Source organism: Chrysemys picta, chromosome 22 (genome assembly GCF_011386835.1).
Source record: "Chrysemys picta bellii isolate R12L10 chromosome 22, ASM1138683v2, whole genome shotgun sequence".
Classification (NCBI taxonomy): domain Eukaryota; kingdom Metazoa; phylum Chordata; order Testudines; family Emydidae; genus Chrysemys; species Chrysemys picta.
Genome location: NC_088812.1, coordinates 8,159,077 through 8,181,168, shown reverse-complemented (window position 1 = coordinate 8,181,168; position 22,092 = coordinate 8,159,077). Strand labels below are relative to the sequence as shown.

At 55.3% G+C, this 22,092-nt stretch overlaps 1 protein-coding gene across 1 annotated transcript; it reads left to right on the top strand.

Annotated features, from left to right (window-relative positions):
• The first annotated feature begins 19,935 nt into the window (after positions 1-19,935).
• LOC135977048 (uncharacterized) lies at positions 19,936-22,092 on the top strand. Its single transcript, XM_065575748.1, has 2 exons — positions 19,936-20,863; positions 21,462-22,092. The coding sequence occupies exons 1-2, from the start codon at positions 20,320-20,322 to the stop codon at positions 21,962-21,964; spliced, it is 1,047 nt and encodes a 348-aa protein (XP_065431820.1). The 5' UTR covers positions 19,936-20,319; the 3' UTR covers positions 21,965-22,092.

Genomic DNA, 22,092 nt, shown 5'->3' with positions numbered 1-22,092 from the left:
CTTGCTGGCTCAGCCTATGGCCTCCTCTGCGCTTGGCCTACGGCTCCTCGGCAGGGCCAATCCACCCGGGCCCTGTGCCTGGCACTGCAGGGGGCAAGAGAGGCACTCACTCTCAGCCAGGGTGGGGGCCACCCAGGATCTGAGCCCTCTGGGATTCCATAGACGGGCGTGGGCAGGCCAGGGGAGCCAATGGGGGGTGGGGGTAAGGGCTTGGCCCCATGAGGGCTGGAGGTCCAAGGACAGGGGATCTGCCCCTGCATAAGGCTGCGAGGGCAACAGATTTAAAGCACAGGAAAATCAGAGCGATACGAGGGGGCAAGCAGTCACCACTTCGAAGCCACACATACCTCACGGGCTGCAGTTCGGGGCAGGGGCAGCATGTGGGGTCAAAAAAGCCTTTCCCCTCCCTCCAGATGGTGTGTTTGTGTTTGTCCTACCGATGGACGGGCCATTGCTGTCAGAGAGACGGCAGCAGCAATCTCACGTGATGCGGGTTTGCCAGAGGGCGATCGCTGCTCTCTGCCTCAGGAAGATCCGTGCCAGGCTGGCATTCTTCCCCTGCCTTTCAACCAAACTCCCTCCAAGAACCGAGCGTTTCACCCAAGCCGGCCGATTTCTCTCACTAGCATCCACCTACCCCTCATGTTTTATTTAACCAGATATTTCGCGTCATAGAGGGAGCCTGGTGCAATGGTTAGAGCGCTAGCCTGGGACTTGGGAGATCCTGGCTCAATTCCCTGCTCTGCCCCAGACTAACCTTGGGCAAGTCACTTAGTCTGTGCACCAATTTCTCCATGCTACAGAAGGGGATGATAGCACTTCCTTGCCTCACCGGGAGAGTTGGAGGATAAATATCTTACCAGTTGTGAGGCTCTCGGATACTATAATAACCGGAGCCAGATAAGGACCTTAGATAGAAATCTAACGCACTTCCTTATTGCCCATACATTTGTATCCCCTCATTTCTTCTCCCTATCCATCAACGAGCCTTAATGCACCTCTGCTACGGACCTATTTTACTTCTGAGGTCTGCAAAAGCCCCGTTTTCCCTTAACCCTTTTTGGGATTTTCTGCTCCGGCTGCCTCTCCAGAGATCTCCTCCACCTTTCCTCGTCACTCAAGAGTCAGAGTTGAACCCTGGCGTGATTCCATTTTGCCTCCCTGAAATACCCACCACAATTCAACTGGGATTCCTTCATCTTCACTTCCTGTCCTAAATTCCTAGGCCCACTCCCTCCCATCCCCTGTTACAGGGGACCCAGGTCAGCAGCTCACAGCGTGGAAGTGAGAGGGTGCAGGGGGAAGGTGCAGTGCAAGCAAAAGGGAGGTGTCGCCGGTTTGATCCCTCCTGGGACTCACTCAGGCATGTCCCGAGAGGTCAGAGGCCCTGGTGGCTCAGTTTGCCCAATGCCAGCAACCGCCTCAAGGCTCACACGGACCCTGATTCATCCCAGCAGAGCCAGAGTAGGGTGGGCAGCTGTTTCCATACTAATCCCGCACCACACCCAGGGGGCAGATTGTCCAATTGCCACCCCAGGCAGAGCGACTCCCAGCTCAGCTGCACCCTCAGGCAGCCAAAGGGGAGGAGACAAGCACCCACTGCCCTTGCCCTGTTGCTCAATGCAAGCATCTTTGATCTATGCCCAATATGGCCCAGTTTGCCCAGCTGAAAGCAACTGCTCCAAGATGGGGAGAGCCCAGAGCCGGAGCTGGAGCTATGCTGGGAAGCAGGGTGACCCCAGAAAACTCGCCCAGCCCAGTCACGCCCAGCGGTCAGGGGTCAGGGGAGGGGGTAGAGCGGAGGGGGGGGCCTCAGGAAGGGGAGGGGGGCCACAATCCAGACACCAGGGCCCCGCCTGAGTGTGGGCCTGGCGCCATGGAGCCACTGGTGCCATGGTAAACCCGGTACTGCCTGGGTGGGGCAGAGATCCAAGCAGGGGAGGGGGGTCCATTGGGAGGGGCCCAGGGAGGGGTTGTGCTGGGTTGAGGGGAGATCTTCCGGGGGGAGGGGGTGGAAGGAGGGGACCACTGGGGACAGGTGGGGGTGAGGAATCATGGGAGGGGCGAGAGAGTAATTGGACTGTGCCTGGGGTGGGGGACAGTATTGGGGGTGGTTCTGGGTTGGGTTGCAGGGTCCAGACTGGGTAACTCCCCCCATTGCCAACAGAGGGGCACTAGCAGCGCTGGGTGGGGACAGGACAGGGCTAGCAGGGGGCTGCAAGTTGGGATTGAGAGGCACCGGCAGAGCTGGGCAGTGGGGGGCAGGGCTGGGCTAGCAGGTCGGGATTGAGGGGCACTGACACAGCTGGGGGGAGGGGGCAGGGGTGGGCTAGCAGGGGGCTGCAGGTCGGGATTGAGGGGCACCGGCAGAGCTGGGCTAGCAGGTCGGGATTGAGGGGAACTGGTAGAACTGGGGGTGGGGGATTCCGGAAATTACCCCTGTAAAGGTGCCCTGAATGCTTGCCAGAGAAGCGTGCTGGGAGTGGGGCTGTGAAGCCAGAGCCCAGCTCAAGGGCTCTGGGTCCCATTGGGCTCTTGGAACCGGTGGGTGAGGGGGGGACTGGGGGGGCTGGCTTGGCTCTGGTTCCATGGGCCATTGGCTCCCAATGGGGATGGCACGTGCTGTCTCCAGCCTCCCAGACTCCACCACCTGCAATTAACGATCTCATCTTCATTAGACACCATTACACTATAATTATAGCACAGCCACCCCCGCTGAACAGCGCCTAGCGCCCCCGAAACCTGCCCGCTCCCTGCCACAGCGTGGGACACTGCTAATGGGGAACAGCAGGTGGCTGCGCGTCAGGATTGAGGGGCACCGGCAGAGCTGTGGAGGGAGGGGAGCGTGGGGCTGTGCGTCGGGATTGAGGGGCACCGGCAGAGCTGTGGAGGGAGGGGAGCGGGGGGCTGCGCGTTGGGATTGAGGGGCACCGGCAGAGCTGTGGAGGGAGAGGAGCGGGGGGCTGCGCGTCGGGATTGAGGGGCACCGGCAGAGCTGTGGAGGGAGAGGAGTGGGGGGCTGTGCGTCGGGATTGAGGGGCACCGGCAGAGCTGTGGAGGGAGAGGAGTGGGGGGCTGTGCGTCGGGATTGAGGGGCACCGGCAGAGCTGTGGAGGGAGGGGAGTGGGGGGCTGTGTGTCGGGATTGAGGGGCACCAGCAGAGCTGTGGAGGGAGGGGTGCGGGGGGCTGTGCGTCGGGATTGAGGGGTGGAAGGCCTTGGATCCAGTTCCCTGACTTCACACAGTGCCCTAGGGAGCAGGGCAGGAGCACTGCCTGAGGGGGAGCTCCCAGCTATTCCAGCCTGGCCTCTCCCAGCAGGGGGCGCTGTCGGGTCTCCAGGAGTGGCCCTGGTGGCAGAGTTGAGGTGGGCCTGGGCTGTGATGAATCCAAGGGGGCTTCTCCCTCGAGGCTGCCAGTCACAGACAGACTCCTTAAAAAGCAACAGAGGGTCTTGTGGCACCTTTAAGACTAACAGAAGTATTGGGAGCATAAGCTTTCGTGGGTAAGAACCTCACTTCTTCAGACTCCTGTGGTTCCCAGGGGCTCCCCAGCCTGTGCTGCCCCATGTCCCACCAGGGGGCTCCCTATGTCCTAGCCTGCAGCAGTCATGTTGGGAGTCCCTGCCCCACGCAGAATGGCCATTCAGCTGGACGCGCCGCAGTGACCCCCTGCCCCAGGGTCCTGGTCAGCCCGGCCGGCCGCGGCTCCTGACATGCCAGCAATCGCTGCCCGTTCATCTGACCCCAGGCCAGTAAGGAGTCCTCAGAACCACCTGCTCATGTGGCACTAACCAGAGAAACACACACACCAGGCCGAGGGGGGGAATTAGTAGATGGTCGGCATGGGGGAAAGGGATGGATGGATGTGGGGTTGTTAGTGTGGGGATGGGTACTTGGGGGATGGTGTGTGGGGAGGGAGGGATGGGCAGGTGTGGGCAGTGGGATTGTGAGATGGGTGTGTGGGGATTCGGTGAGGCAGGAATGGGGTGTGTGGAGGTGGATGGAGACATGGGTGGAGGGAGGGAGGGATGGGTGTGTGTGTGGGGATTTGGGGAGGCTGAGGTGGGGTGTGTGGAGGTAGATGGAGACATGGGTGGAGGGAGGGAGGGATGGGTGTGTGGGGAGGGATGGGCACGTGTGGGCATGGGCAATGGGACTGTGGGATGGGTGTGTGGGGCGGGATTTGGGGAGGCTGAGGTGGGCTGTGTGGAGGTAGATGGAGGCATGGGTGGAGGGAGGGAGGGATGGGTGTGTGGGGAGGGATGGGCACGTGTGGGCATGGGCAGTGGGACTGTGGGATGGGTGTGTGGTGGGATTTGGGGAGGCTGAGGTGGGCTGTGTGGAGGTGGATGGAGGCATGGGTGGAGGGAGGGAGGGATGGGTGTGTGGGGAGGGATGGGCACGTGTGGGCATGGGCAGTGGGACTGTGGGATGGGTGTGTGGGGCGGGATTTGGGGAGGCTGAGGTGGGCTGTGTGGAGGTGGATGGAGGTGTGTGCGGGGGAGGGAGGCAGGGATGGGTGTGTGCGGAGATGTCGATAATTTCCCTCCCCTTAGCGCTGAGGATGGAGGCGTCACCCCTCCGCCCCCGCCATGGCCCTCGGCTTCCACTTTGCCTCCCCCAGCCCCTCTCCCTGCCCCACCGCCGGACCCGGCTGGTGCCCACCACCTGCTGCCCACGCGGGGGGGTGTTGCCCCGTGGCCATTTCACGGCCTCTGGGCTGTGTGTGCTGGGGGCGGGGGGCAGTTGCAGTGTGAGCGGGGCCCGGCCAAATACACGTCGGTTTGGGTCAATTTCACAGCCGGGGCTTTTTCAAACAATGAATTTCATGATTTCTGCCTTCAGCCGAGTGACACTCACTGGCCGGGCTGACAAGCTGTCAGGGGCGGCTCGGGCCCGGCCCCCGCGGCGCGGGTCCGGCTCGGCTCCGGCCGCCGACCGGCTCCAGGCCGGACCCGCCCCGCGACCCCAGCCGAAGCTCCGGCGGGAGCCTGGCTCCATTGCTGGGGGCGGGTTTGCCACAAGCCGCCCTCAGGCATTGGGCCCCGGCCCCGGCTGTCTGCCTGTTTCCACAGCCCTCAGTCCACCCCCACCCCCCCCGGCACACCGGCCTTGGTCCTGGCGCGAAGTGCGGGGATTGGTGGGGCGTTGTGGGGAGGAGGTGGGGATTGGCGGAGGCAGGCGGGTGACGCGCGCTGATTGGCCGGCTGGGCGCGCGGCAGCGGCAGGCGCACGCAGGCGGCTCGCGGAGCTCGAGGAACCGCCACCGCGGGGGGAGGGGAGGTGAGGTGAGGTGAGGCGATAACGGTCTCCGAGTTACCTCAGGGCAGCGCGCGCCGGAGGGAGCAGCGATGGGCAACGGGGCCATGTCCAAGGAGGGCGGCGAGCCAGAGACCAGTGAGTGCTGGGGGGATTGGGGAGCAGGGAGTGGGGGGAAGGGGAGAGCGCGGGGCCTGAAGGGAGGATCGGGACTCTGGGGGAGGGGGGCAGTGAGTGGGGGGAGCGCGGCACCCTGGGGGGGGCGGGAATGGGAGGCCTGGGATCGGGGGTCCGAGGGATGAAGAGAGTTTGGGGCTCAAGGGGGGGGAGACGGTGAATGTGGGGGATCAAGGGGGGGGGCTGCGTTAGAAGGTACCGGGCAATGTTCCCTCTAGTTTTTGACAGGCCATGTGCGCCAAAAATTTCTTCTGTGCAAATTTTTGAAGCAGAGTTCAAATTTGTGCGCCATGAGGCAAATGCGCCCAAGCAAGTAAAATGCTTATACATTTAAAAAGTTTTAATTTGCCATTTGTAATAATCATAGTTTTACACCATGTGATTTCATAAATGTCATTTTTAAATACTTAGAAAAAGGAAATTAACCATTCTTCATGAAGCAGAAGTTAGTTTTAAGCATTACACTTTATGATCCTTTTATAGACAATCACGAGCATAGATCAAGCACATATTAATCATGATCGTTATCAGTCCATAGGCTTCTGCCCATTGGTGTCCGCTTTCACTTTTCATTCTATACACATGTCCGAAAAGATTTTGATAAGCATATAAGAAAGACAATTGAATAAGTATGCCATTGTGTCAATTTATGTGGGTTTTCAGATAGAGACATCATAAGTAAAAAAAGAAAAACAAGAGTTTGTGTTTTAAATTTAAAATTTTCCTAAAAAATATCAGTAGGTGTTTATCAGCCAAGAATAAGATATGGAATTACAAATGCATTTTAATTTCCTTATTGGTCAACATATCAAAGACTACTAAACTAACCTTACTGTTTTTCCCTGTGATCTTTTTCATTTGCCCATTCAATTAAACTCTGTCCAGATCTATCAGTCCTCCATCCAGCTGGTAACTCTTAATACACATCAGCATATCCAAATGATCTACTTGTAAACGATTCCGTAGTTTGTTTGTTAGAGTGTTCATTAAGCTAAAGCCACGCTCACAGTCTGCACTTGATGCTAGGAATCTTCCTCCAATATCCATCAACTTTGCAAGATCCTGAAACAGTTTGTTCTGGTGAGCAAATGTCACCATATCCGGGAAACTTAAAACCAATTGGCTTTTGATTCTTTCCGCTACTGCAAACTACCCTACGCCAGGAGCTTGCAGCCTGAATAGACCAAGACGGGCAAAAGGTTGAGAAAAAGGAAGTATCATTTGCCTTTTCCTGATGGGGAATTGAGGCACGGATACAACCCAGAGGTCCTGACTCCAGCCTCTCCCCTCTAGACCTCATCCCCTTCTCAGAGCTGGGGAAAGAACCCAGGCGTCCTGGCTCCCAACCCTTCCTACTATGACCACCAGACCTCCCTCTCAGAACTGGAGAGAGACCCCGGAGTCCTGATTCCCGTTCCTCCACCTTAGCCACAAAATAACCCCGGATGGCGTGGCGGAGGGTCAGATCAGGGGAGCTTGATTGAGACCCACCCTCCCATCCCTTTAACTGGCGTTAGGAGCTCTGCTGCCTTTTTCTGCCTTGGCTGCACTGTAGCCGAGCAGTGGTTCTGTGCGTTGTGGAGCTACCGGGATCACCTTTCCGTTCAGAGGGGTGTGTGTGTGAGAGAGAGAGACCTACCCTTCATTCAGCAGGGTCTTGGCCTCTGGTTGAAGGAGCACCATCAAAATACCTGTGACTAATCCCACGGGTGACGTTCTATGAATGGGATAGAGAAAGTATCTGGGGTGCTTCTGCGTAGGGTGTTGATATGGTCCTAATTACTGTAGTATCTGCACAGGCAGAGCCCACCTGGATGCAAGGAGACTGGGATGTACTGGGCTGAGGAGGTCAGGCCTGAGGCCCTGAGTGTTTCCTGTGTTGTGTTCAATGCTCAATAAACCCTCCTGTTTTACGCTGGCTGAGAGTCACTCCGGTCTAGAGAACAGGGTTGCGTCATCCCCTTCAGGGGGAGGGAGGCCCCGGGGGGTCCAGAGCGAGTGGACTCCCTGAGAGGGCCCACGGCGAGAGACAGACGTGCTAAGGCTCAGAGAGGTGCGGCTCCAGGAGGTGGAGGGGCCTAACCCCGAGAGAGACTGAACCCCCGAGAAGGGCTGTCTCACTGAAAGGGGTTCCCCCCCCCCCCCCCCCCTACGGACCGCACAGGGCCACGGGTGGGCACGAACTGTGAGTCCGTGACACCCACAAAGCTAGATCTAATCCCTGTAGTTAGTGATCTGGGGTCTGGTTCTTAATCATATTCTCATCTTTGTTTTTCTGGGAATTCAGTGTTGCTGATGAATTCTGGGTTGTAAGTGGAATGAACTGTGTTCTGGTGAGTTATCCTCCCTCCTGTCTAGTCTATTCCTGGGTCAGAAGGCTATCTGTGAACCATGTCTGTTTACTTACAGACTTAGGATAGGTGCCTGTAATAGTATGTGAGGGAAGGCATCATTTCTAAGCCAAATCCCTGTTTGTGTACTGCAAGACTTTATCCGAGAGGAACCATTGGATTCCCTGGCTTCCCCCACTGCACTACAAGGGAACGACTGTCATTGGGTATCTCTGATAGGGTATGTCCTGCTGTGCTCACTGGTCTTGTGACTTCTCCGTATCAGGGACCATTTTGTTAATAATTCATATTGGACTAGAGCTGGGTGAACGCTGCAGGGTCAGTTCGCTGTGGGGCTCACCAGTTAAACTCCACAGTTCAGAGAATCCTAGAAATGTAGGGCTGGAAGGGTCCTAGAAAGATGCCGTCTGGCACTATACTTAGACCGTCCCTGACAGCTCTTTGTCTAATGGGTTCTTAAAAACCTCCAATGATGGGGATTCCACAACCTCCCTTTGAGGCTATTCCAGAGCTTATCTATCTTTATAGTTGGAAACCTGATTCCTACTTCTCCCACTTCTAGTGCACATGGAGAACAGTTGATCAGGGTCCTCTTTGTAACAGTCCTTAACATATTTGAACACGGTTTGAACATATTTGAGGTTTGGCTAAGATAAAGAGGCCCCTGGAGGAGGGAAAGCAGGTTACAGGGGTATGTGTGCAGCTTTCTTGGGGTGCCCAGGCTCTGAGTCACCTTCTTACCCATCTGGCGAGAGGAAGATTTTCTCAGGGAGCTGATATCTAGTCAAGCATAACATCACCGGTCTGTTAGCCATCCTACCAATCTCCACAGAGCTCTGCCAGCCCTTGCTCTGCCTTGCACGGTAACAGTAGTTGCACCGCAGCCCCCAAGCCCCTCTGAAAGTGTCCCCCAGTAGCATCGGGTTACTGTCACAGGACACTCACAGAAATTACCAGGGAACAGAATCCAAACAGCTTATTGGTACAGCTCAGGATCAGACCTTTTATAACATCGCAGCAATGAGATATATGTATAGTGGAACAATCCTAAATTTATTATCAAAGATTAAGATTTAAGAGGTACTGAGTCAGGCTAATGGAAACAGAACTGGTTACATATAAAATGAAAATCATAACATGCTTCTTAGAGTCTAAATTTAACATTAATAGGCTAAAATCAATGATTACAGCATTTTTTCACCTAAAGCAATCTCCCAGCAGCATTAACCAACATGGGATCCAACTTTCCTGAGGAAGGAAAAAGGCTTTTTGCATGCTGTTACCAGATATGCCCGTTACTTTGGGGTAGGCTCATTGATTAGGGTTACTCTTCTGGGGGAGGGGGGTCTGTAATTCTATCAATGTGCTGCTTGTGTCACTTGTGGGTTCATATGGAGCTCTACTTCCTTCTGCAAGTCCCCTCCCAATGGAGCTACCCTGCAGGACCTAGGTTCCCCAGGGCTGGGTTCCTCCAGCCCTAGAACTAGAGCGTCCCCTACCACATTGGCTGGGAGAGTGCATGCAATGAGCCAGCCAGCTGAGCCAGTGTCTCCCCAAGGGAGAGCGTCCCCTACCACCTAGGCTGGGAGAGCACATGCAATGAGCGGCGAGTCTGACAGCCCCAGCTGGCACCCACCCTGGGCTGGGACGCCCCCATCCCCAGAGCACCCGGGCTGCTCTCAATCCAACACCTGCAGCGAGGAAATGTGGGTTCTGCTCCCAGCTTGCCACCAAAATTCTGATGTGACCTTGGGGAAATTCCCGGCCAACACAGCCAGCTGGCCCACCATCTCCCCAGGCTGCGGCAGAAAGAGGCACACATCCTCCGCCTTGTCAATCATGCGCTGGTAGACGTGTAGGCAGCCCCACAGCACGAAGTGAAGGCTGACGTCCTGTTGGGGGGTGGGGGTGGAGGATAGAGAGGAACGTCAGCCCCAGCACCAGGGTGAGGGGCAGGCCTGCCCCCAAGGTGCGCACCCACAGATAGGCAGCCAGGAGACCTGGGGGACAGCCTACAGCTCCGGCTGAGCCCGAACTCTCTGGAGCACCCCACTAACCTCGGCAGAGCCACAGCCCAGCATAAATTCCCCCAGCTCCATGGGAAACAACCCCTCCCGCTTCCAGCTGTGCAGGGGTTTAGACTCATAGACTCATAGACTCTAAGGTCAGAAGGGACCATTATGATCATCTAGTCTGACCTCCCGCATGATGCGGGCCACAAAACCTGACCCACCCACTCCTGGAAGAATTCTCTCCCTTGACTTAGCTGTTGAACTCCCCAAATCATTATTTAAAGACTTCTAGTCGCTCAGAATCCTCTAGCAAGCGACCCCTGCCCCATGCTGCGGAGGAAGGCGAAAAACCTCCAGGGCCTCTGCCAATCTACCCTGGAGGAAAATTCCTTCCCGACCCCAAATTTAATGTTTCCTAGGCCTGAGGCCCAGCACCCGGGGGGGGGGGGGGGGGAAACGAATGGGGGGGTGCTGCTAGCAAGACACGCTAGTCCCTGAGCTCCCAGAGTCCTGGTTGCCTGCTATTCAAGGGCTGAGGGGTAGTGCTTGTACTGCCCCCACCCCAGCTGCTTTTCCTATGGCAATCTCCCTAGAGCAAAGGAGAAAAAGACGGTTACTCACCGTTGTAACTGTTGTTCTTCGAGATGTGTTGCTCATATCCATTCCATTAGGTGTGTGCGCGCCGCGTGCACGATCGTCGGAAGATTTTTACCCTAGCAACACCGGCGGGTCGGCTGTGGAGCCCCCTAGAGTGGCGCCTTCATGGCGCTGAATATATACCCCAGCCGACCCGGCGCCCCCTCAGTTCCTTCTTGCCGGCTACTCCGACAGTGGGGACGGGGGGCGGGTTTGGAATGGATATGAGCAACACATCTCGAAGAACAACAGTTACAACGGTGAGTAACCGTCTTTTCTTCTTCGAGTGCTTGCTCATATCCATTCCATTAGGTGACTCCCAAGCCCAACTTAGGTGGTGGGGTCGGAGTGAGACATTGCTGTGTGCAAAACCGCTGATCCGAAGGCAGCATCGTCCCTGGACTGCTGCACTAGTGCATAGTGTTCTGTAAACGTGTGGACTGACGACCAAACCGCAGCTCTACAAATGTCCTGGATCAGAACTTGCGCCAGGAAAGCCGTCGAGGAAGCTTGGGCCCTCGTGGAGTGAGCGGTGAGGTGTGGTACTGAGACACCTGCCAGGTCGTAGCAAGTCCGGATGCAAGACGTAATCCAGGAGGATAGGCGTTGTGATGAGACCGGTGAGCCTTTCATTCGGTCGGCCACTGCAACTAAGAGTTGCGTCGTCTTTCTAAAGTGCCTTGTGCGGTCAATATAGAAGGCCAGGGCCCTGCGTACGTCCAGAGAATGCAAACGTTGATCCTGGCGAGTAGCATGTGGTTTAGGATGAAAGACCGGGAGAAATATATCCTGGTTGATATGAAATGGAGAAACCACCTTAGGGAGAAAGGCAGGATGTGGGCGGAGCTGCACTTTATCCTTATGGAAAACTGTGTAAGGGGGCTCGGATGTAAGCGCCCTGAGTTCAGAAACGCGCCTTGCTGAGGTGATGGCTACGAGGAAGGCTGTCTTCCAGGATAGGTACAGAAGTGAACAGGTGGCCAGTGGCTCGAATGGAGGACCTGTGAGCTTGGAGAGAACCAGGTTGAGGTCCCACGTCGGAACGGGCTGACGTTGTTGTGGGTACATCCGGTCTAAGCCCTTGAGGAATCTAACGACCATCGGGTTAGAGAATACCGAGGACGCGAGTTCCCCTGGGTGAAAGGCCGATATAGCGGCCAGGTGAACTCTAATCGAAGATATCGCCAACCCTTGCTGTTTTAGGGAGAGGAGATATTCCAAAATGAGAGGGATAGGTGCCTGTAACGGGGACGTGGCTCGTTGTTCGCACCAACAGGAGAACCGCTTCCACTTGGCCAAGTATGTGGTCCCTGTTGAGGGCTTCCTACTGCTCAGCAGAATCTGTTGGACAGAGTGCGAGCACTGCTGCTCTGCCTGGGTGAACCATGGAGCAGCCACGCCGTGAGGTGGAGTGATTGCAGGCCGGGGTGACGCAGGCGGCCGTGGTCCTGAGAGATGAGATCCGGGCATAATGGAAGCGGGATCGGTGTCTGAACCGAGAGCTCCAACAGCGTGGTGTACCAATGTTGTCTCGGCCACGCTGGGGCGATCAGAATCACCTGTGCCTGGTCTCTGCGCAATTTGAGCAGTACCTTGTGGACCAGAGGAAACGGAGGGAAGGCATAAAACAGGTGGTCTTTCCAGGAAAGGAGAAACGCATCCGAGAGGGAGCCCGGAGCTCGACCTTGCAGGGAGCAGAACACGTGGCACTTCCTGTTGTCTCGAGATGCAAACAGGTCTATCTGGGGAAACCCCCACTTCTGGAAAACGGAATGTATGATGTCCGGACGGATAGACCACTCGTGTGTTTGAAAGGACCTGCTGAGTCGGTCCGCCCGAGTGTTCTGGACTCCAGGGAGGAACGATGCCGTGAGATGGATTGAGTGGGCGATGCAGAAGTCCCACAGGCGAAAGGCCTCTTGGCATAGAATTGACGAACGTGCTCCTCCTTGCTTGTTGATGTAAAACATGGCAGTGGTGTTGTCGATGAGAACTAACACACAGCGGCCACGTAGGAGATTGAGAAATGCCTGGCACGCCAGGCGCACCGCCATCAGTTCCCGAACACTGATGTGCAGGGCTATCTGGGGTGCAGTCCACAGGCCCTGGGTATGGTGTTCGTTGAGATGGGCGCCCCAACCCAGGGATGAAGCGTCTGTGACCAGGTGCAGAGAGGGTTGTGGGGCGTGAAACGGCATCCCCTCGCAAACCACCTTGTGGTCTAGCCACCATGTGAGGGAGGTCAGGACCGAGTTCGGGACCGTGACCACCATGTTCAGGCTGTCCCGATGTGGGCGGTATATTGATGACACCCAAGTCTGGAGTGGGCGAAGCCCAAGTCTGGCATGCCTGGTTACGTACGTGCAGGAAGCCATGTGACCCAGCAGGGTAAGGCACGACCTCACCGTGGTAGTTGGGAAGGCCTTGAGTCCTTGAATGAGGCTCGTGATGGTGCAAAAGCGATTGTCTGGCAGGATGGCTTGTGCACGTCTGGAGTCTAGAACCGCGCCGATGAATTCTATTCTCTGGGTAGGTTCTAGAGTGGATTTGTCCTTGTTGAGTAGGATACCCAACTTGTTGAATGTGTGCACTATTATGTGGACGTGATCTCGAACTTGTTCTTTGGTGCGACCGCGTACCAGCCAGTCGTCTAGGTACGGGAACACCTGTATCCCTTGCCGACGAAGGTACGCTGCCACGACAGCCATACATTTCGTGAACACCCTTGGGGCCGAGGATAGGCCGAAGGGAAGGACTGCAAAGTGGTAGTGCACCTTGCTTACCACGAACCGCAGGAAGCGTCTGTGAGGCGGGTAAATTGCTATGTGAAAGTATGCATCTTTCATGTCGAGGGCGGCGAACCAGTCTCCAGGATCGAGGGAAGGGATAATGGTCCCCAAAGAAACCATGCGGAACTTCAACTTTACTACGAATTTGTTGAGTCCGCGCAAGTCCAAGATGGGTCGCAGACCTCCTTTGGACTTGGGAATGAGGAAGTAACGGGAATAGAATCCCCTGCCCCTTAACTCCACTGGGACCTCCTCTATGGCCCCCATAGCAAGGAGCGTGGAAACTTCCTGTATAAGAAGTTGCTCGTGAGAAGGGTCCCTGAAGAGGGACGGGGAAGGGGGGGAGGAGGGGGGAATTGAGGAAAACTGGATAGCATATCCCCTGTCCACCGTGCGAAGGACCCAACGGTCCGAGGTTATAAGGGACCAGGCATGGTGGAAATGGGAAAGGCGATCCCGAAAGGATGGGGCTGGATCCTGTGGGATGACTGGGGCGCCGTCCTCGACCGCACCTTCAAAAGTTCTGCCTGGGGCCTGAAGGTGGTCTAGGTGGCCCCTGGTTCTGACCAGGTTGAGGGCCGGTCCACCTTCTTCTACCACCTCGTCCTCGCCTCCGGGTCGAGTCCTGTCTCTGACGAGGCGGGGGGGGGGTAGAAGCGCTGAGGCTGCGGTCTAAATGGCCTGCGCTGAGGGCCCACAACATGCATCCCCAAGGAACGCATGATCGTCCTGGAGTCCTTGAGGCTCTGCAGGCGAGAGTCCGTCTTTTCTGAAAACAACCCTTGTCCTTCAAAGGGCAGATCCTGCAGGGTTTGCTGCAGTTCCTGAGGCAGACCCGAAACCTGGAGCCAGGAGATCCTCCGCATAGCGATACCTGAGGCCAGGGTTCTCGCAGCAGAGTCCGCTATGTCTAAGGAGGCCTGTAAGGAGGTCCGAGCCACCTTCTTACCCTCCTCCACCAGGGCTCCAAACTCCTCCCTGGACTCTTGGGGAACCAACTCCTTGAACTTCCCCATAGAGTTCCAGGAGTTAAAGCTATAGCGGCTCAAGAGCGCCTGTTGATTAGCCGCTCTAAGTTGCAGCCCTCCGGCTGAGTAAACTTTACGGCCGAATAAATCGAGGCGCTTAGCCTCCTTCGATTTGGGCGCTGCGGCCTGCTGACCGTGGCGCTCCCTTGCGTTCACTGATGCCACCACCAGTGAACACGGCTGGGGGTGGGTATACAAGTACCCGTAGTCTTTAGACGGGACAAAGTATTTCCTTTCCACCCCTCTCACTGTGGGTGGGATAGAGGCAGGAGTCTGCCATATCGTAGATACATTGGCTTGTATCGTGCGGATCAGGGGTAACGCCACCCTCGATGGGGCATCCGCTCCGAGGATATTCACGATGGGGTCGTGCACCTCCACTATCTCCTCCGCCTGCAGGTCCATATTACGGGCCATCCTACGCAGAAGATCTTGGTGAGCCTGAAGATCTATTGGAGGTGGACCTGTGCACGATGTGCCCGCCACTGCCTCATCCGGAGAGGAAGAGGAAGATGCCTCCGGTGGAACAGGATCCAAGGGAGGGTCCTGGTCTCCCTGCTCCTGGGTCGGAGCATCACCTGCGCTTGAGTCCAGGGCGTCAGGTGGTGCGGGCACGGAAGCCTCCATGCCCCCTGGCGGAGGCCGAGAGATGGTGGACTCCGGGGCCCTTCTAACAGAGTGACCGGAGCGAGAGGTCGAAGCAACTGGAGCCCCTTGCGCCTGATGGTACGCCCACGGGGTCCAAAACGACCAGTGAGATGGGCCATGAGAATGGTCCTCTGTTATGTTCTGCCAATGGCCCAAGTCCTGTTCCTCGGCTTGCCCCTGAGGGGGGTATGCCGATCTCGAGAGGTCCTCCGAGGAGCGAGACACCGATCTCGATGGCCATGGCGGTGCCGAGAGCGTCGAGACGATTCCCGTGGGCTGCGGTGCCGCACGGTGCCGGTCCGGAGATGATCTATCTCCACGCGGTGCCGGCGATCGGTGCCGGGACCGCGACCGGTGCCGATGACCTCGTCGGTGCCGGGAGTCGGATCTGGACCTCGACGAGGACCTGGAGTATGCCCGGTACCGGGAGCGGCCTCTCGACGTCGAGCGTCGACCGTAGCGGTGCCGAGAACTACGTCTCGACGTTGATCGGTGCCGACGATCATAGCGGTGCCGAGACGTAGAGCGGTGCCGCGAAGAAGATCTTGGCCGCGAGTACGACCGGTGCCGAGGTGATATTCGGTGCCGGGACTGCGAGCGGCGTGGGGACCTGCTTCGGGACCTGGATCGGTGCCGAGGTTCCAGCCCTTGCGATGGAGGGCGCATCAAGGCAGGTTTCCCCCTCGACTGGACCGGGCGAGTCAACGGTGCCGTCGGTGCCGGTGGTTGGGGCGGTGCCGGCTCTGTGAGAGCTATTAAGTCTCTCGCCGCCGCGGAGGTCTCAGGCGTCGACGGGAGGCACTGTATCACCGCCGGCCTCGGTGGAGACGCCATCTGCACCGGACTCAACGGCCTCGGCGCCGGAGTCGACGGTGCTGGAGGCACCTGTTTCCGGTGCTCCACCGGCGGACGCGGCTCTACCCCCGGCACTGGGGGAGCCAGCGTCTTCGGCACGGAGGTCCCCGTCTTATGGGCTTTCTTATGCCCTGGGGATAATGACCGGCGCCGAGGCACTTGCTGTGCTTGCGGCGCCGACGAGGTCCGGTGCCGGGGAGGCTCATCTGACGCCACTCGCGTGGTCGTCATGGCCGGTGCCGCCGGGGCACTGCGCACCGAGGCGCTAGGTGCCGGGGCCTGACTTGTAGATGGAGCGTCCGGACTAAGTGCCGCCTCCATCAGGAGTTGCCGGAGCCGAAAGTCCCGCTCCTTCTTGGTCCTTGGTCTGAAGGCCTTACAGATCTTGCACTTATCTGTTTGATGGGACTCTCCCAGGCACTTCAGACAGGAGTCGTGCAGGTCGCTCGTGGGCATAGGCTTAGCGCAGGAGGCGCACAGCTTGAAGCCGGGAGCGTTGGGCATGAGCCCGGCCCCGCGGCCGGGGGAGAAAGGGGGAGACGACCCCCTTAAACCCCTGAACTATTATAACAACTAGAACAGCTTTTAAAACTATTGAACTATTTAACTATAAACACTAGGACTATAACTATAACTATAACTGCGAATAACAAACTAAGCTAGGGAGAGTGGAGAACAGCTAAGCAGCGCTCCACAGTTCCAACGACCGTCAGGGGCGGTAAGAAGGAACTGAGGGGGCGCCGGGTCGGCTGGGGTATATATTCAGCGCCATGAAGGCGCCACTCTAGGGGGCTCCACAGCCGACCCGCCGGTGTTGCTAGGGTAAAAATCTTCCGACGATCGTGCACGCGGCGCGCACACACCTAATGGAATGGATATGAGCAAGCACTCGAAGAAGAATGTCCTCTTCTCTTGGAATCAGTCCCGGCAGGAATTCCACCCACCCTGGCCTCAGCTGAGCTACTTTCTTTGCCGGGGATCAGCAACCCTTTTGAAGCCCTTGGTATGCGGGTGTAGGTGGGGGCAGAGGCTGAAGCTCCAGCAGTTTCCACTGGAGGACACCACCCTGTCTTTCTATGGTCTGATTAGGGCTCACCATGCATCCTGGAGCTGATGGATTGTCCTTGGTGGGTCATGTCTTTGTGTGTGATGGAGCTGTGTGCCAGAGAGGGCCAGAGCAGATGCACCATGCATGGCCAGGAATGGGCTAAACCGCCTCTAATGCCAGGTGAGTAAAACCATGGCCATAGAGTAAAACCATAGAGACTCCATGGGGACTGAATATGACCCTTCGCTACCAAGAACACAACTCAACAATGCCCTTGAAACAACTTGAGTCATGACAGTGGTGATCCCTGCCAGCCCCTCTGAGGCGGGTCAGTATTATTCCTGTTAGCTGGGGCACAGGAATGGAAAGAGACTGGTTAAGGTCACCCACAGCATCACTGACAGAAGCAGGACGGAAGCACAGTACTGAGACCAGACCAGCTCCAACCACTAGACCACACCCACTTCCAAAGTCCGAGAACCCAGGAGCCCTGACTCTGACAGCCAGGCCTTAAATGACAAGAGCTAACTCCCTCCTAATCAGGAAGCCATAGAAGGGACCGTCTGCTGAGCCTGCCTCTGCAATGCCACTATCAGAGGCCACTGCTAGTGGGTGCCAAGTGACTGAGCAGGGAGCTCCTGAAGAGACTCCTAGGGGCTGCCCAGTCATGTTTCACTGTGACCCTCTGGGCGCCGTGCAAAGAGTGCAGCATTGAAGAGACTCTCCTGCTTTAAAAAAAGGTTTCTGTTCTCCTCGATGGTCAGCCAGTGAGGCCAGCTTCAGAATGCGGAAGAGCCGTTTGGTGATGGGTTGGAGGATTCACCATGTAGGTGGCAGCAGCTGCAATGCCTGGAGTCCCCATTGGCCAAGCCGCCACTCCTGACAGTCCAGACTAACCTCCCACTGCTCTCAATAGGGCTTTGGATTTACTGCTGGGCCTATGTGCCTAGACAGAGGACTCAGGTATTTCCATCAGGCTGCTCAGTGGCAAATGCAGCCACCCAAAGAAGTGAAGAATGGAAGTGAAAGAGCAGAAGTGGACCGTCAGCTGAACGGCTGCAATCAAGTGAGCACGGCCGGGGAGAGAAGAGGGAGAACTCGAAGGTGGCTGGCAGCTATAGGGAGGAAAAGCAGTTTGGGAGCCAGGAGAGTAGAAATAAATAGTTAATGATGAATACTGTGGGCTTTGTCTTGTGTAGTGAAGAAGGGTTTAAAATGGGTCTCTTTCCTATCACACTAAACTTTAAAATAGCTGTGTATGATGAAAGGGCAGGTCTCTAAAGGTAAGAGGTTGCTCTAGGAGCTTGAAGTCGCAGATTCTGTTGCTATTGCATGCTTCTATCAGCTGAGCTCGACCCAACAAATCCCTCAGGGGGTAGCAGTAGTGAGCTCTTGTCCTCTATTTCTGGACTAGCCACCAGAAAAAGAACACAATACATGTGGCCAAGGAAATAGAGAGGCATGGGGGTTACTTGCAGAGTTGCCTGTTAATGAGGCTCTTGTGGGGGAGCACGACAGGGTACTGTGGACTTAGGAGCATGTCATAACTATAAAGGGAAGGGTAACAGCCCTCCTGTGTACAATACTATAAAATCCCTCCTGGCCAGAGACACCAAAATCCTTTTCCCTGTAAAGGGTTAAGAAGCTCAGGTAACCTGGCTGACATCTGACCCAAAGGACCAATAAGGGGACAAGATACTTTCAAATCTTCGTGCGGGGAGGCTTTTGTTTGTGCTCTTTGTTTTGGGGGTTGTTCGCTCTTGGGACTAAGAGGGACCAGACATCAATCCATGCTCTCCAAATCTTCTGAACAAGTCTCTCATATTTCAAACTTGTAAATAACAGCCAGGCAAGGCGTGTTAGGTTTATCTTTGTTTTCTCAACTTGTAAATGTTCCTTTTGCTAGAGGGTTTACCTCTGTTTGCTGTAACTTTGAACTTAAGGCTAGAGGGGGTTCCTCTGGGCTCTTTGAATCTGATTACCCTGTAAAGTTATTTTCCATCCTGATTTTACAGAGATGATTTTTACCTTTCTTTCTTTAATTAAAAGCCTTCTTTTTAAGAACCTGATTGATTTTTCCTTGTTTTAAGATCCAAGGGGATTGGATCTGGACTCACCAGGAATTGGTGGGGGAAAGGAGGGGGGATGGTTAAATTCTCCTTGTGTTAAGATCCAAGGGTTTGGATTGGTGTTCACCAGGAAATTGGTGAAGAAGTCTCTAAAGGCTACCCAGGGAGGGAAAGGTTTTGGGGGGGAAGACAGAGTTTCCCAAATCACTCAAACTATTTAGGTGGTGGAAGCAAAAGCAGATCTAAGCTGGTAATTCAGTTTAGAGGTTCTCATGCAGGTCCCCACATCTGTACCCTAAAGTTCAGAGTGGGGAAGGAACCCTGACAGGGCACCATTTCAGATTTTTATTTTGAGGGGGGGGGACAATTTATCCATGATTCCATGGACTACTTAGGCACCTGAAAACCCTAGTTTTTTTGGCAAATAACTTAACAATTAGCTGCCAGGAGTGCTGTATCTAATTCCTATCTAAAGAAAGAAAATGAAATAAATATTAGACCCACTGAGCACTAATACTAACGTGTTCTGACATCTTGTGGCAAGTCACTTAAGGGACACTGGTTAAAATTGTAATGTATATTCTTACTTTGTTACTAACTCTGCAGAGAGGGAGACCCAATGAGGACTCCTGGAGTCTATCCCATCTCTGGGAGGGAAGTGGGGTCTAGTGGGTTACAGTGGGGGACAGATACATCTGGGTTAGATATAAGAACATCAGAATGGCCATACTGGGTCTGACCAATGGTCCATCTAGCCCAGTGTCCTGTCTTCCAAAAGTAGTCAATGCCAGGTGCTTCAGAGGGAATGAACAAAACAGACAATCATCACGTGATTCATCCCCTGTTGTTCACGCTCAGCTTTTGGCAAACAAAGGCTAGGGACATGCAGAATGTGGTGTTTCATCCCTGCCCATCCTGGCTTCTTACCTCTGGAGTAACTTTTCTACAAACTGAAGCTCTGAATGACTCATCCAAGCTGTGGATGTGTTCTAGAGCAGAGGTTCTCAAACTGTGGTCCACAGACCGAGCTCCATTCAGGTGGTCCACACATCCATCATATTAGGCCTGGTCTACACTACGGGTTTAGGTCGACTTTAGCGGCGTTAAACCGAATTAAGCCTGGACACGTCCACACAACGAAGCCCTTTCTTTCGACTTAAAGGGTCCTTTAAACCGGTTTCTTTACACCACCTCTGACGAGGGGATTAGCGATAAAACCGGTCTTTGCGGGTCGGAATTGGGGTAGTGTGGACGGAATTCGACGTTATTGGCCTCCGGGAGCTATCCCACAGTGCTTCATTGTGACCGCTCTGGACAGCACTCTCAACTCAGATGCACTGACCAGGTAGACAGGAAAAGACCCGCGAAGGTTTGAATTTCATTTCCTGTTTGCCCAGCGTGGAGAGCACAGGTGACCCCGCAGAGCTCATCAGCACAGGTAACCGTGATGGAGTCCTCCCAGGATCGCAAAAGAGCTCCAGCATGGACCGAACGGGAGGTACGAGATCTGCTCGCCATATGGGGAGATGAAGCAGTGATAGCTGAACTCCGTAGCAGTAAAAGAAATGGAAAAGTATTAGAAAAGATCTCCAAGGCCATGAAGGACCGAGGCCATAACAGGGACACACAGCAGTGCCGCGTGAAAATTAAGGAGCTACGGCAAGCTTACCACAAAGCCAGAGAAGCAAACGGAAGGTCCGGGGCAGAGCCGCAAACTTGCCGCTACTACGCGGAGCTGCATGCGATCCTAGGGGGTGCAGCCACCACTACCCCAACCGTGTGCTATGACTCTCTCACTGGAGAAACACACAGGGAAGACGGTTCGGGGAACGAGGAGGATGATGACGATGGAGGTACTGTAGGTAGCTCACAGCAGCAAGGAAGCGGAGAAACCGGTTTCCCCAACAGCCAGGATATGTTTGTGACCCTGGACCTGGAACCAGTAACCCCCGAACTCACCCAAGACCCTCAGGGCACACAGGAGACCTCTGGTGAGTGTAACTTTGTAACTATTTGTAAACATTACCAAAAAAAAGCAAGCGTGTTTAATGATTACTTTGCCCTGGCAATCGCGGCCAGTACATCTACTGGAAAAGTCTGTTAACGTGTATGGGGATGGAGCGGAAATCCTCCAGGGACATCTCCAGAAAGCTCTCCTGGTTGAAATGGGGTGATTTTATTAAGGGGACATTCAGAGGCGCCCGTTCCTGCTCTTCTGACCAGAAATGTTCCCCGCTGTTAACCACGCGGTGGGGGGAGGGGTGAAGTGATCATCCCAGAGAATCGTGTGTGTGTGGGGGGGGGGGGGGGGGTTTACTTGTGTTTGTGCCGCATGTTAACCGGGAAACCGCAGCCACTCCTTTTACATTGAAACCCCATTTTAAATGGACAACCCAATTCATCCTTGATATGGGAAATGCGCTGCTGTTTGCAACCTTTCCCGCATGTTAAGAAGGTTAAAAAAGCCAAAACACTGTGGCCTACGATGGCTGCCTGCAAGCCGAAATATGCGACCTTGTAATGAAAGAGTGTACCCATTGTTCTCTAAAATGTGTCTTTTTTAACCACCTCTCCCTTCTCCTCCGCCAGCTGCAAATGTTTCTCCTTCGCAGAGGCTCGTGAACATTAGAAAGAGAAAACGTAGGACGAGGGACGAGATGTTCACGGAGCTGCAGATGTCCGCCCAGGCTGATAGAGCACAGCAGAATGCGTGGAGGCAGTCAATGACGGAGATGAGAAAAGCCCAATATGAACGAGAGGAGAGGTGGCGGGCTGAATCGCGGGAAGAACAGAGCAAGTGGCGGGCTGAAGACGATAGGTGGCGTCAGCTTGCAGACAGACGGCAAGAGGCAATGCTCCGTCTGCTGGAGCATCAAACTGATATGCTCGAGCGTATGGTTGAGTTGCAGGAAAGGCAGCAGGAGCAGAGACCGCCGCTACAGCCCCTGTGTAACCAACAGCCCTCCTCCCCAAGTTCCATAGCCTCCTCACCCAGACGCCCAAGAACACGGTGGGGGGGCCTCCGTCCACCCAGTCACTCCACCCCAGATGATCGCCCAAGCATCAGAAGGCTGGCCTTCAATAAGAGTTAAAGTTTTAAAATGCAGTGTGTCCTTTTCCATCCCTCCTCCCCCACCCATCCCAGGCTACCTTGGCAATTATCCCCCTACCTCTGTAAGGAACTAATAAAGAATGCATGAATGTTAAAAAAAAATGACTT

Coding starts and splice junctions, on each gene's coding strand:
- LOC135977048 (XM_065575748.1), top strand. CDS start 20,320: ATGGAGTCCTCCCAGGATCGCAAAAGAGCTCCAGCATGGACCGAACGG. Junction 20,864..21,461: donor GGGCACACAGGAGACCTCTG/GTGAGTGTAACT, acceptor CTCCTCCGCCAG/CTGCAAATGTTTCTCCTTCG.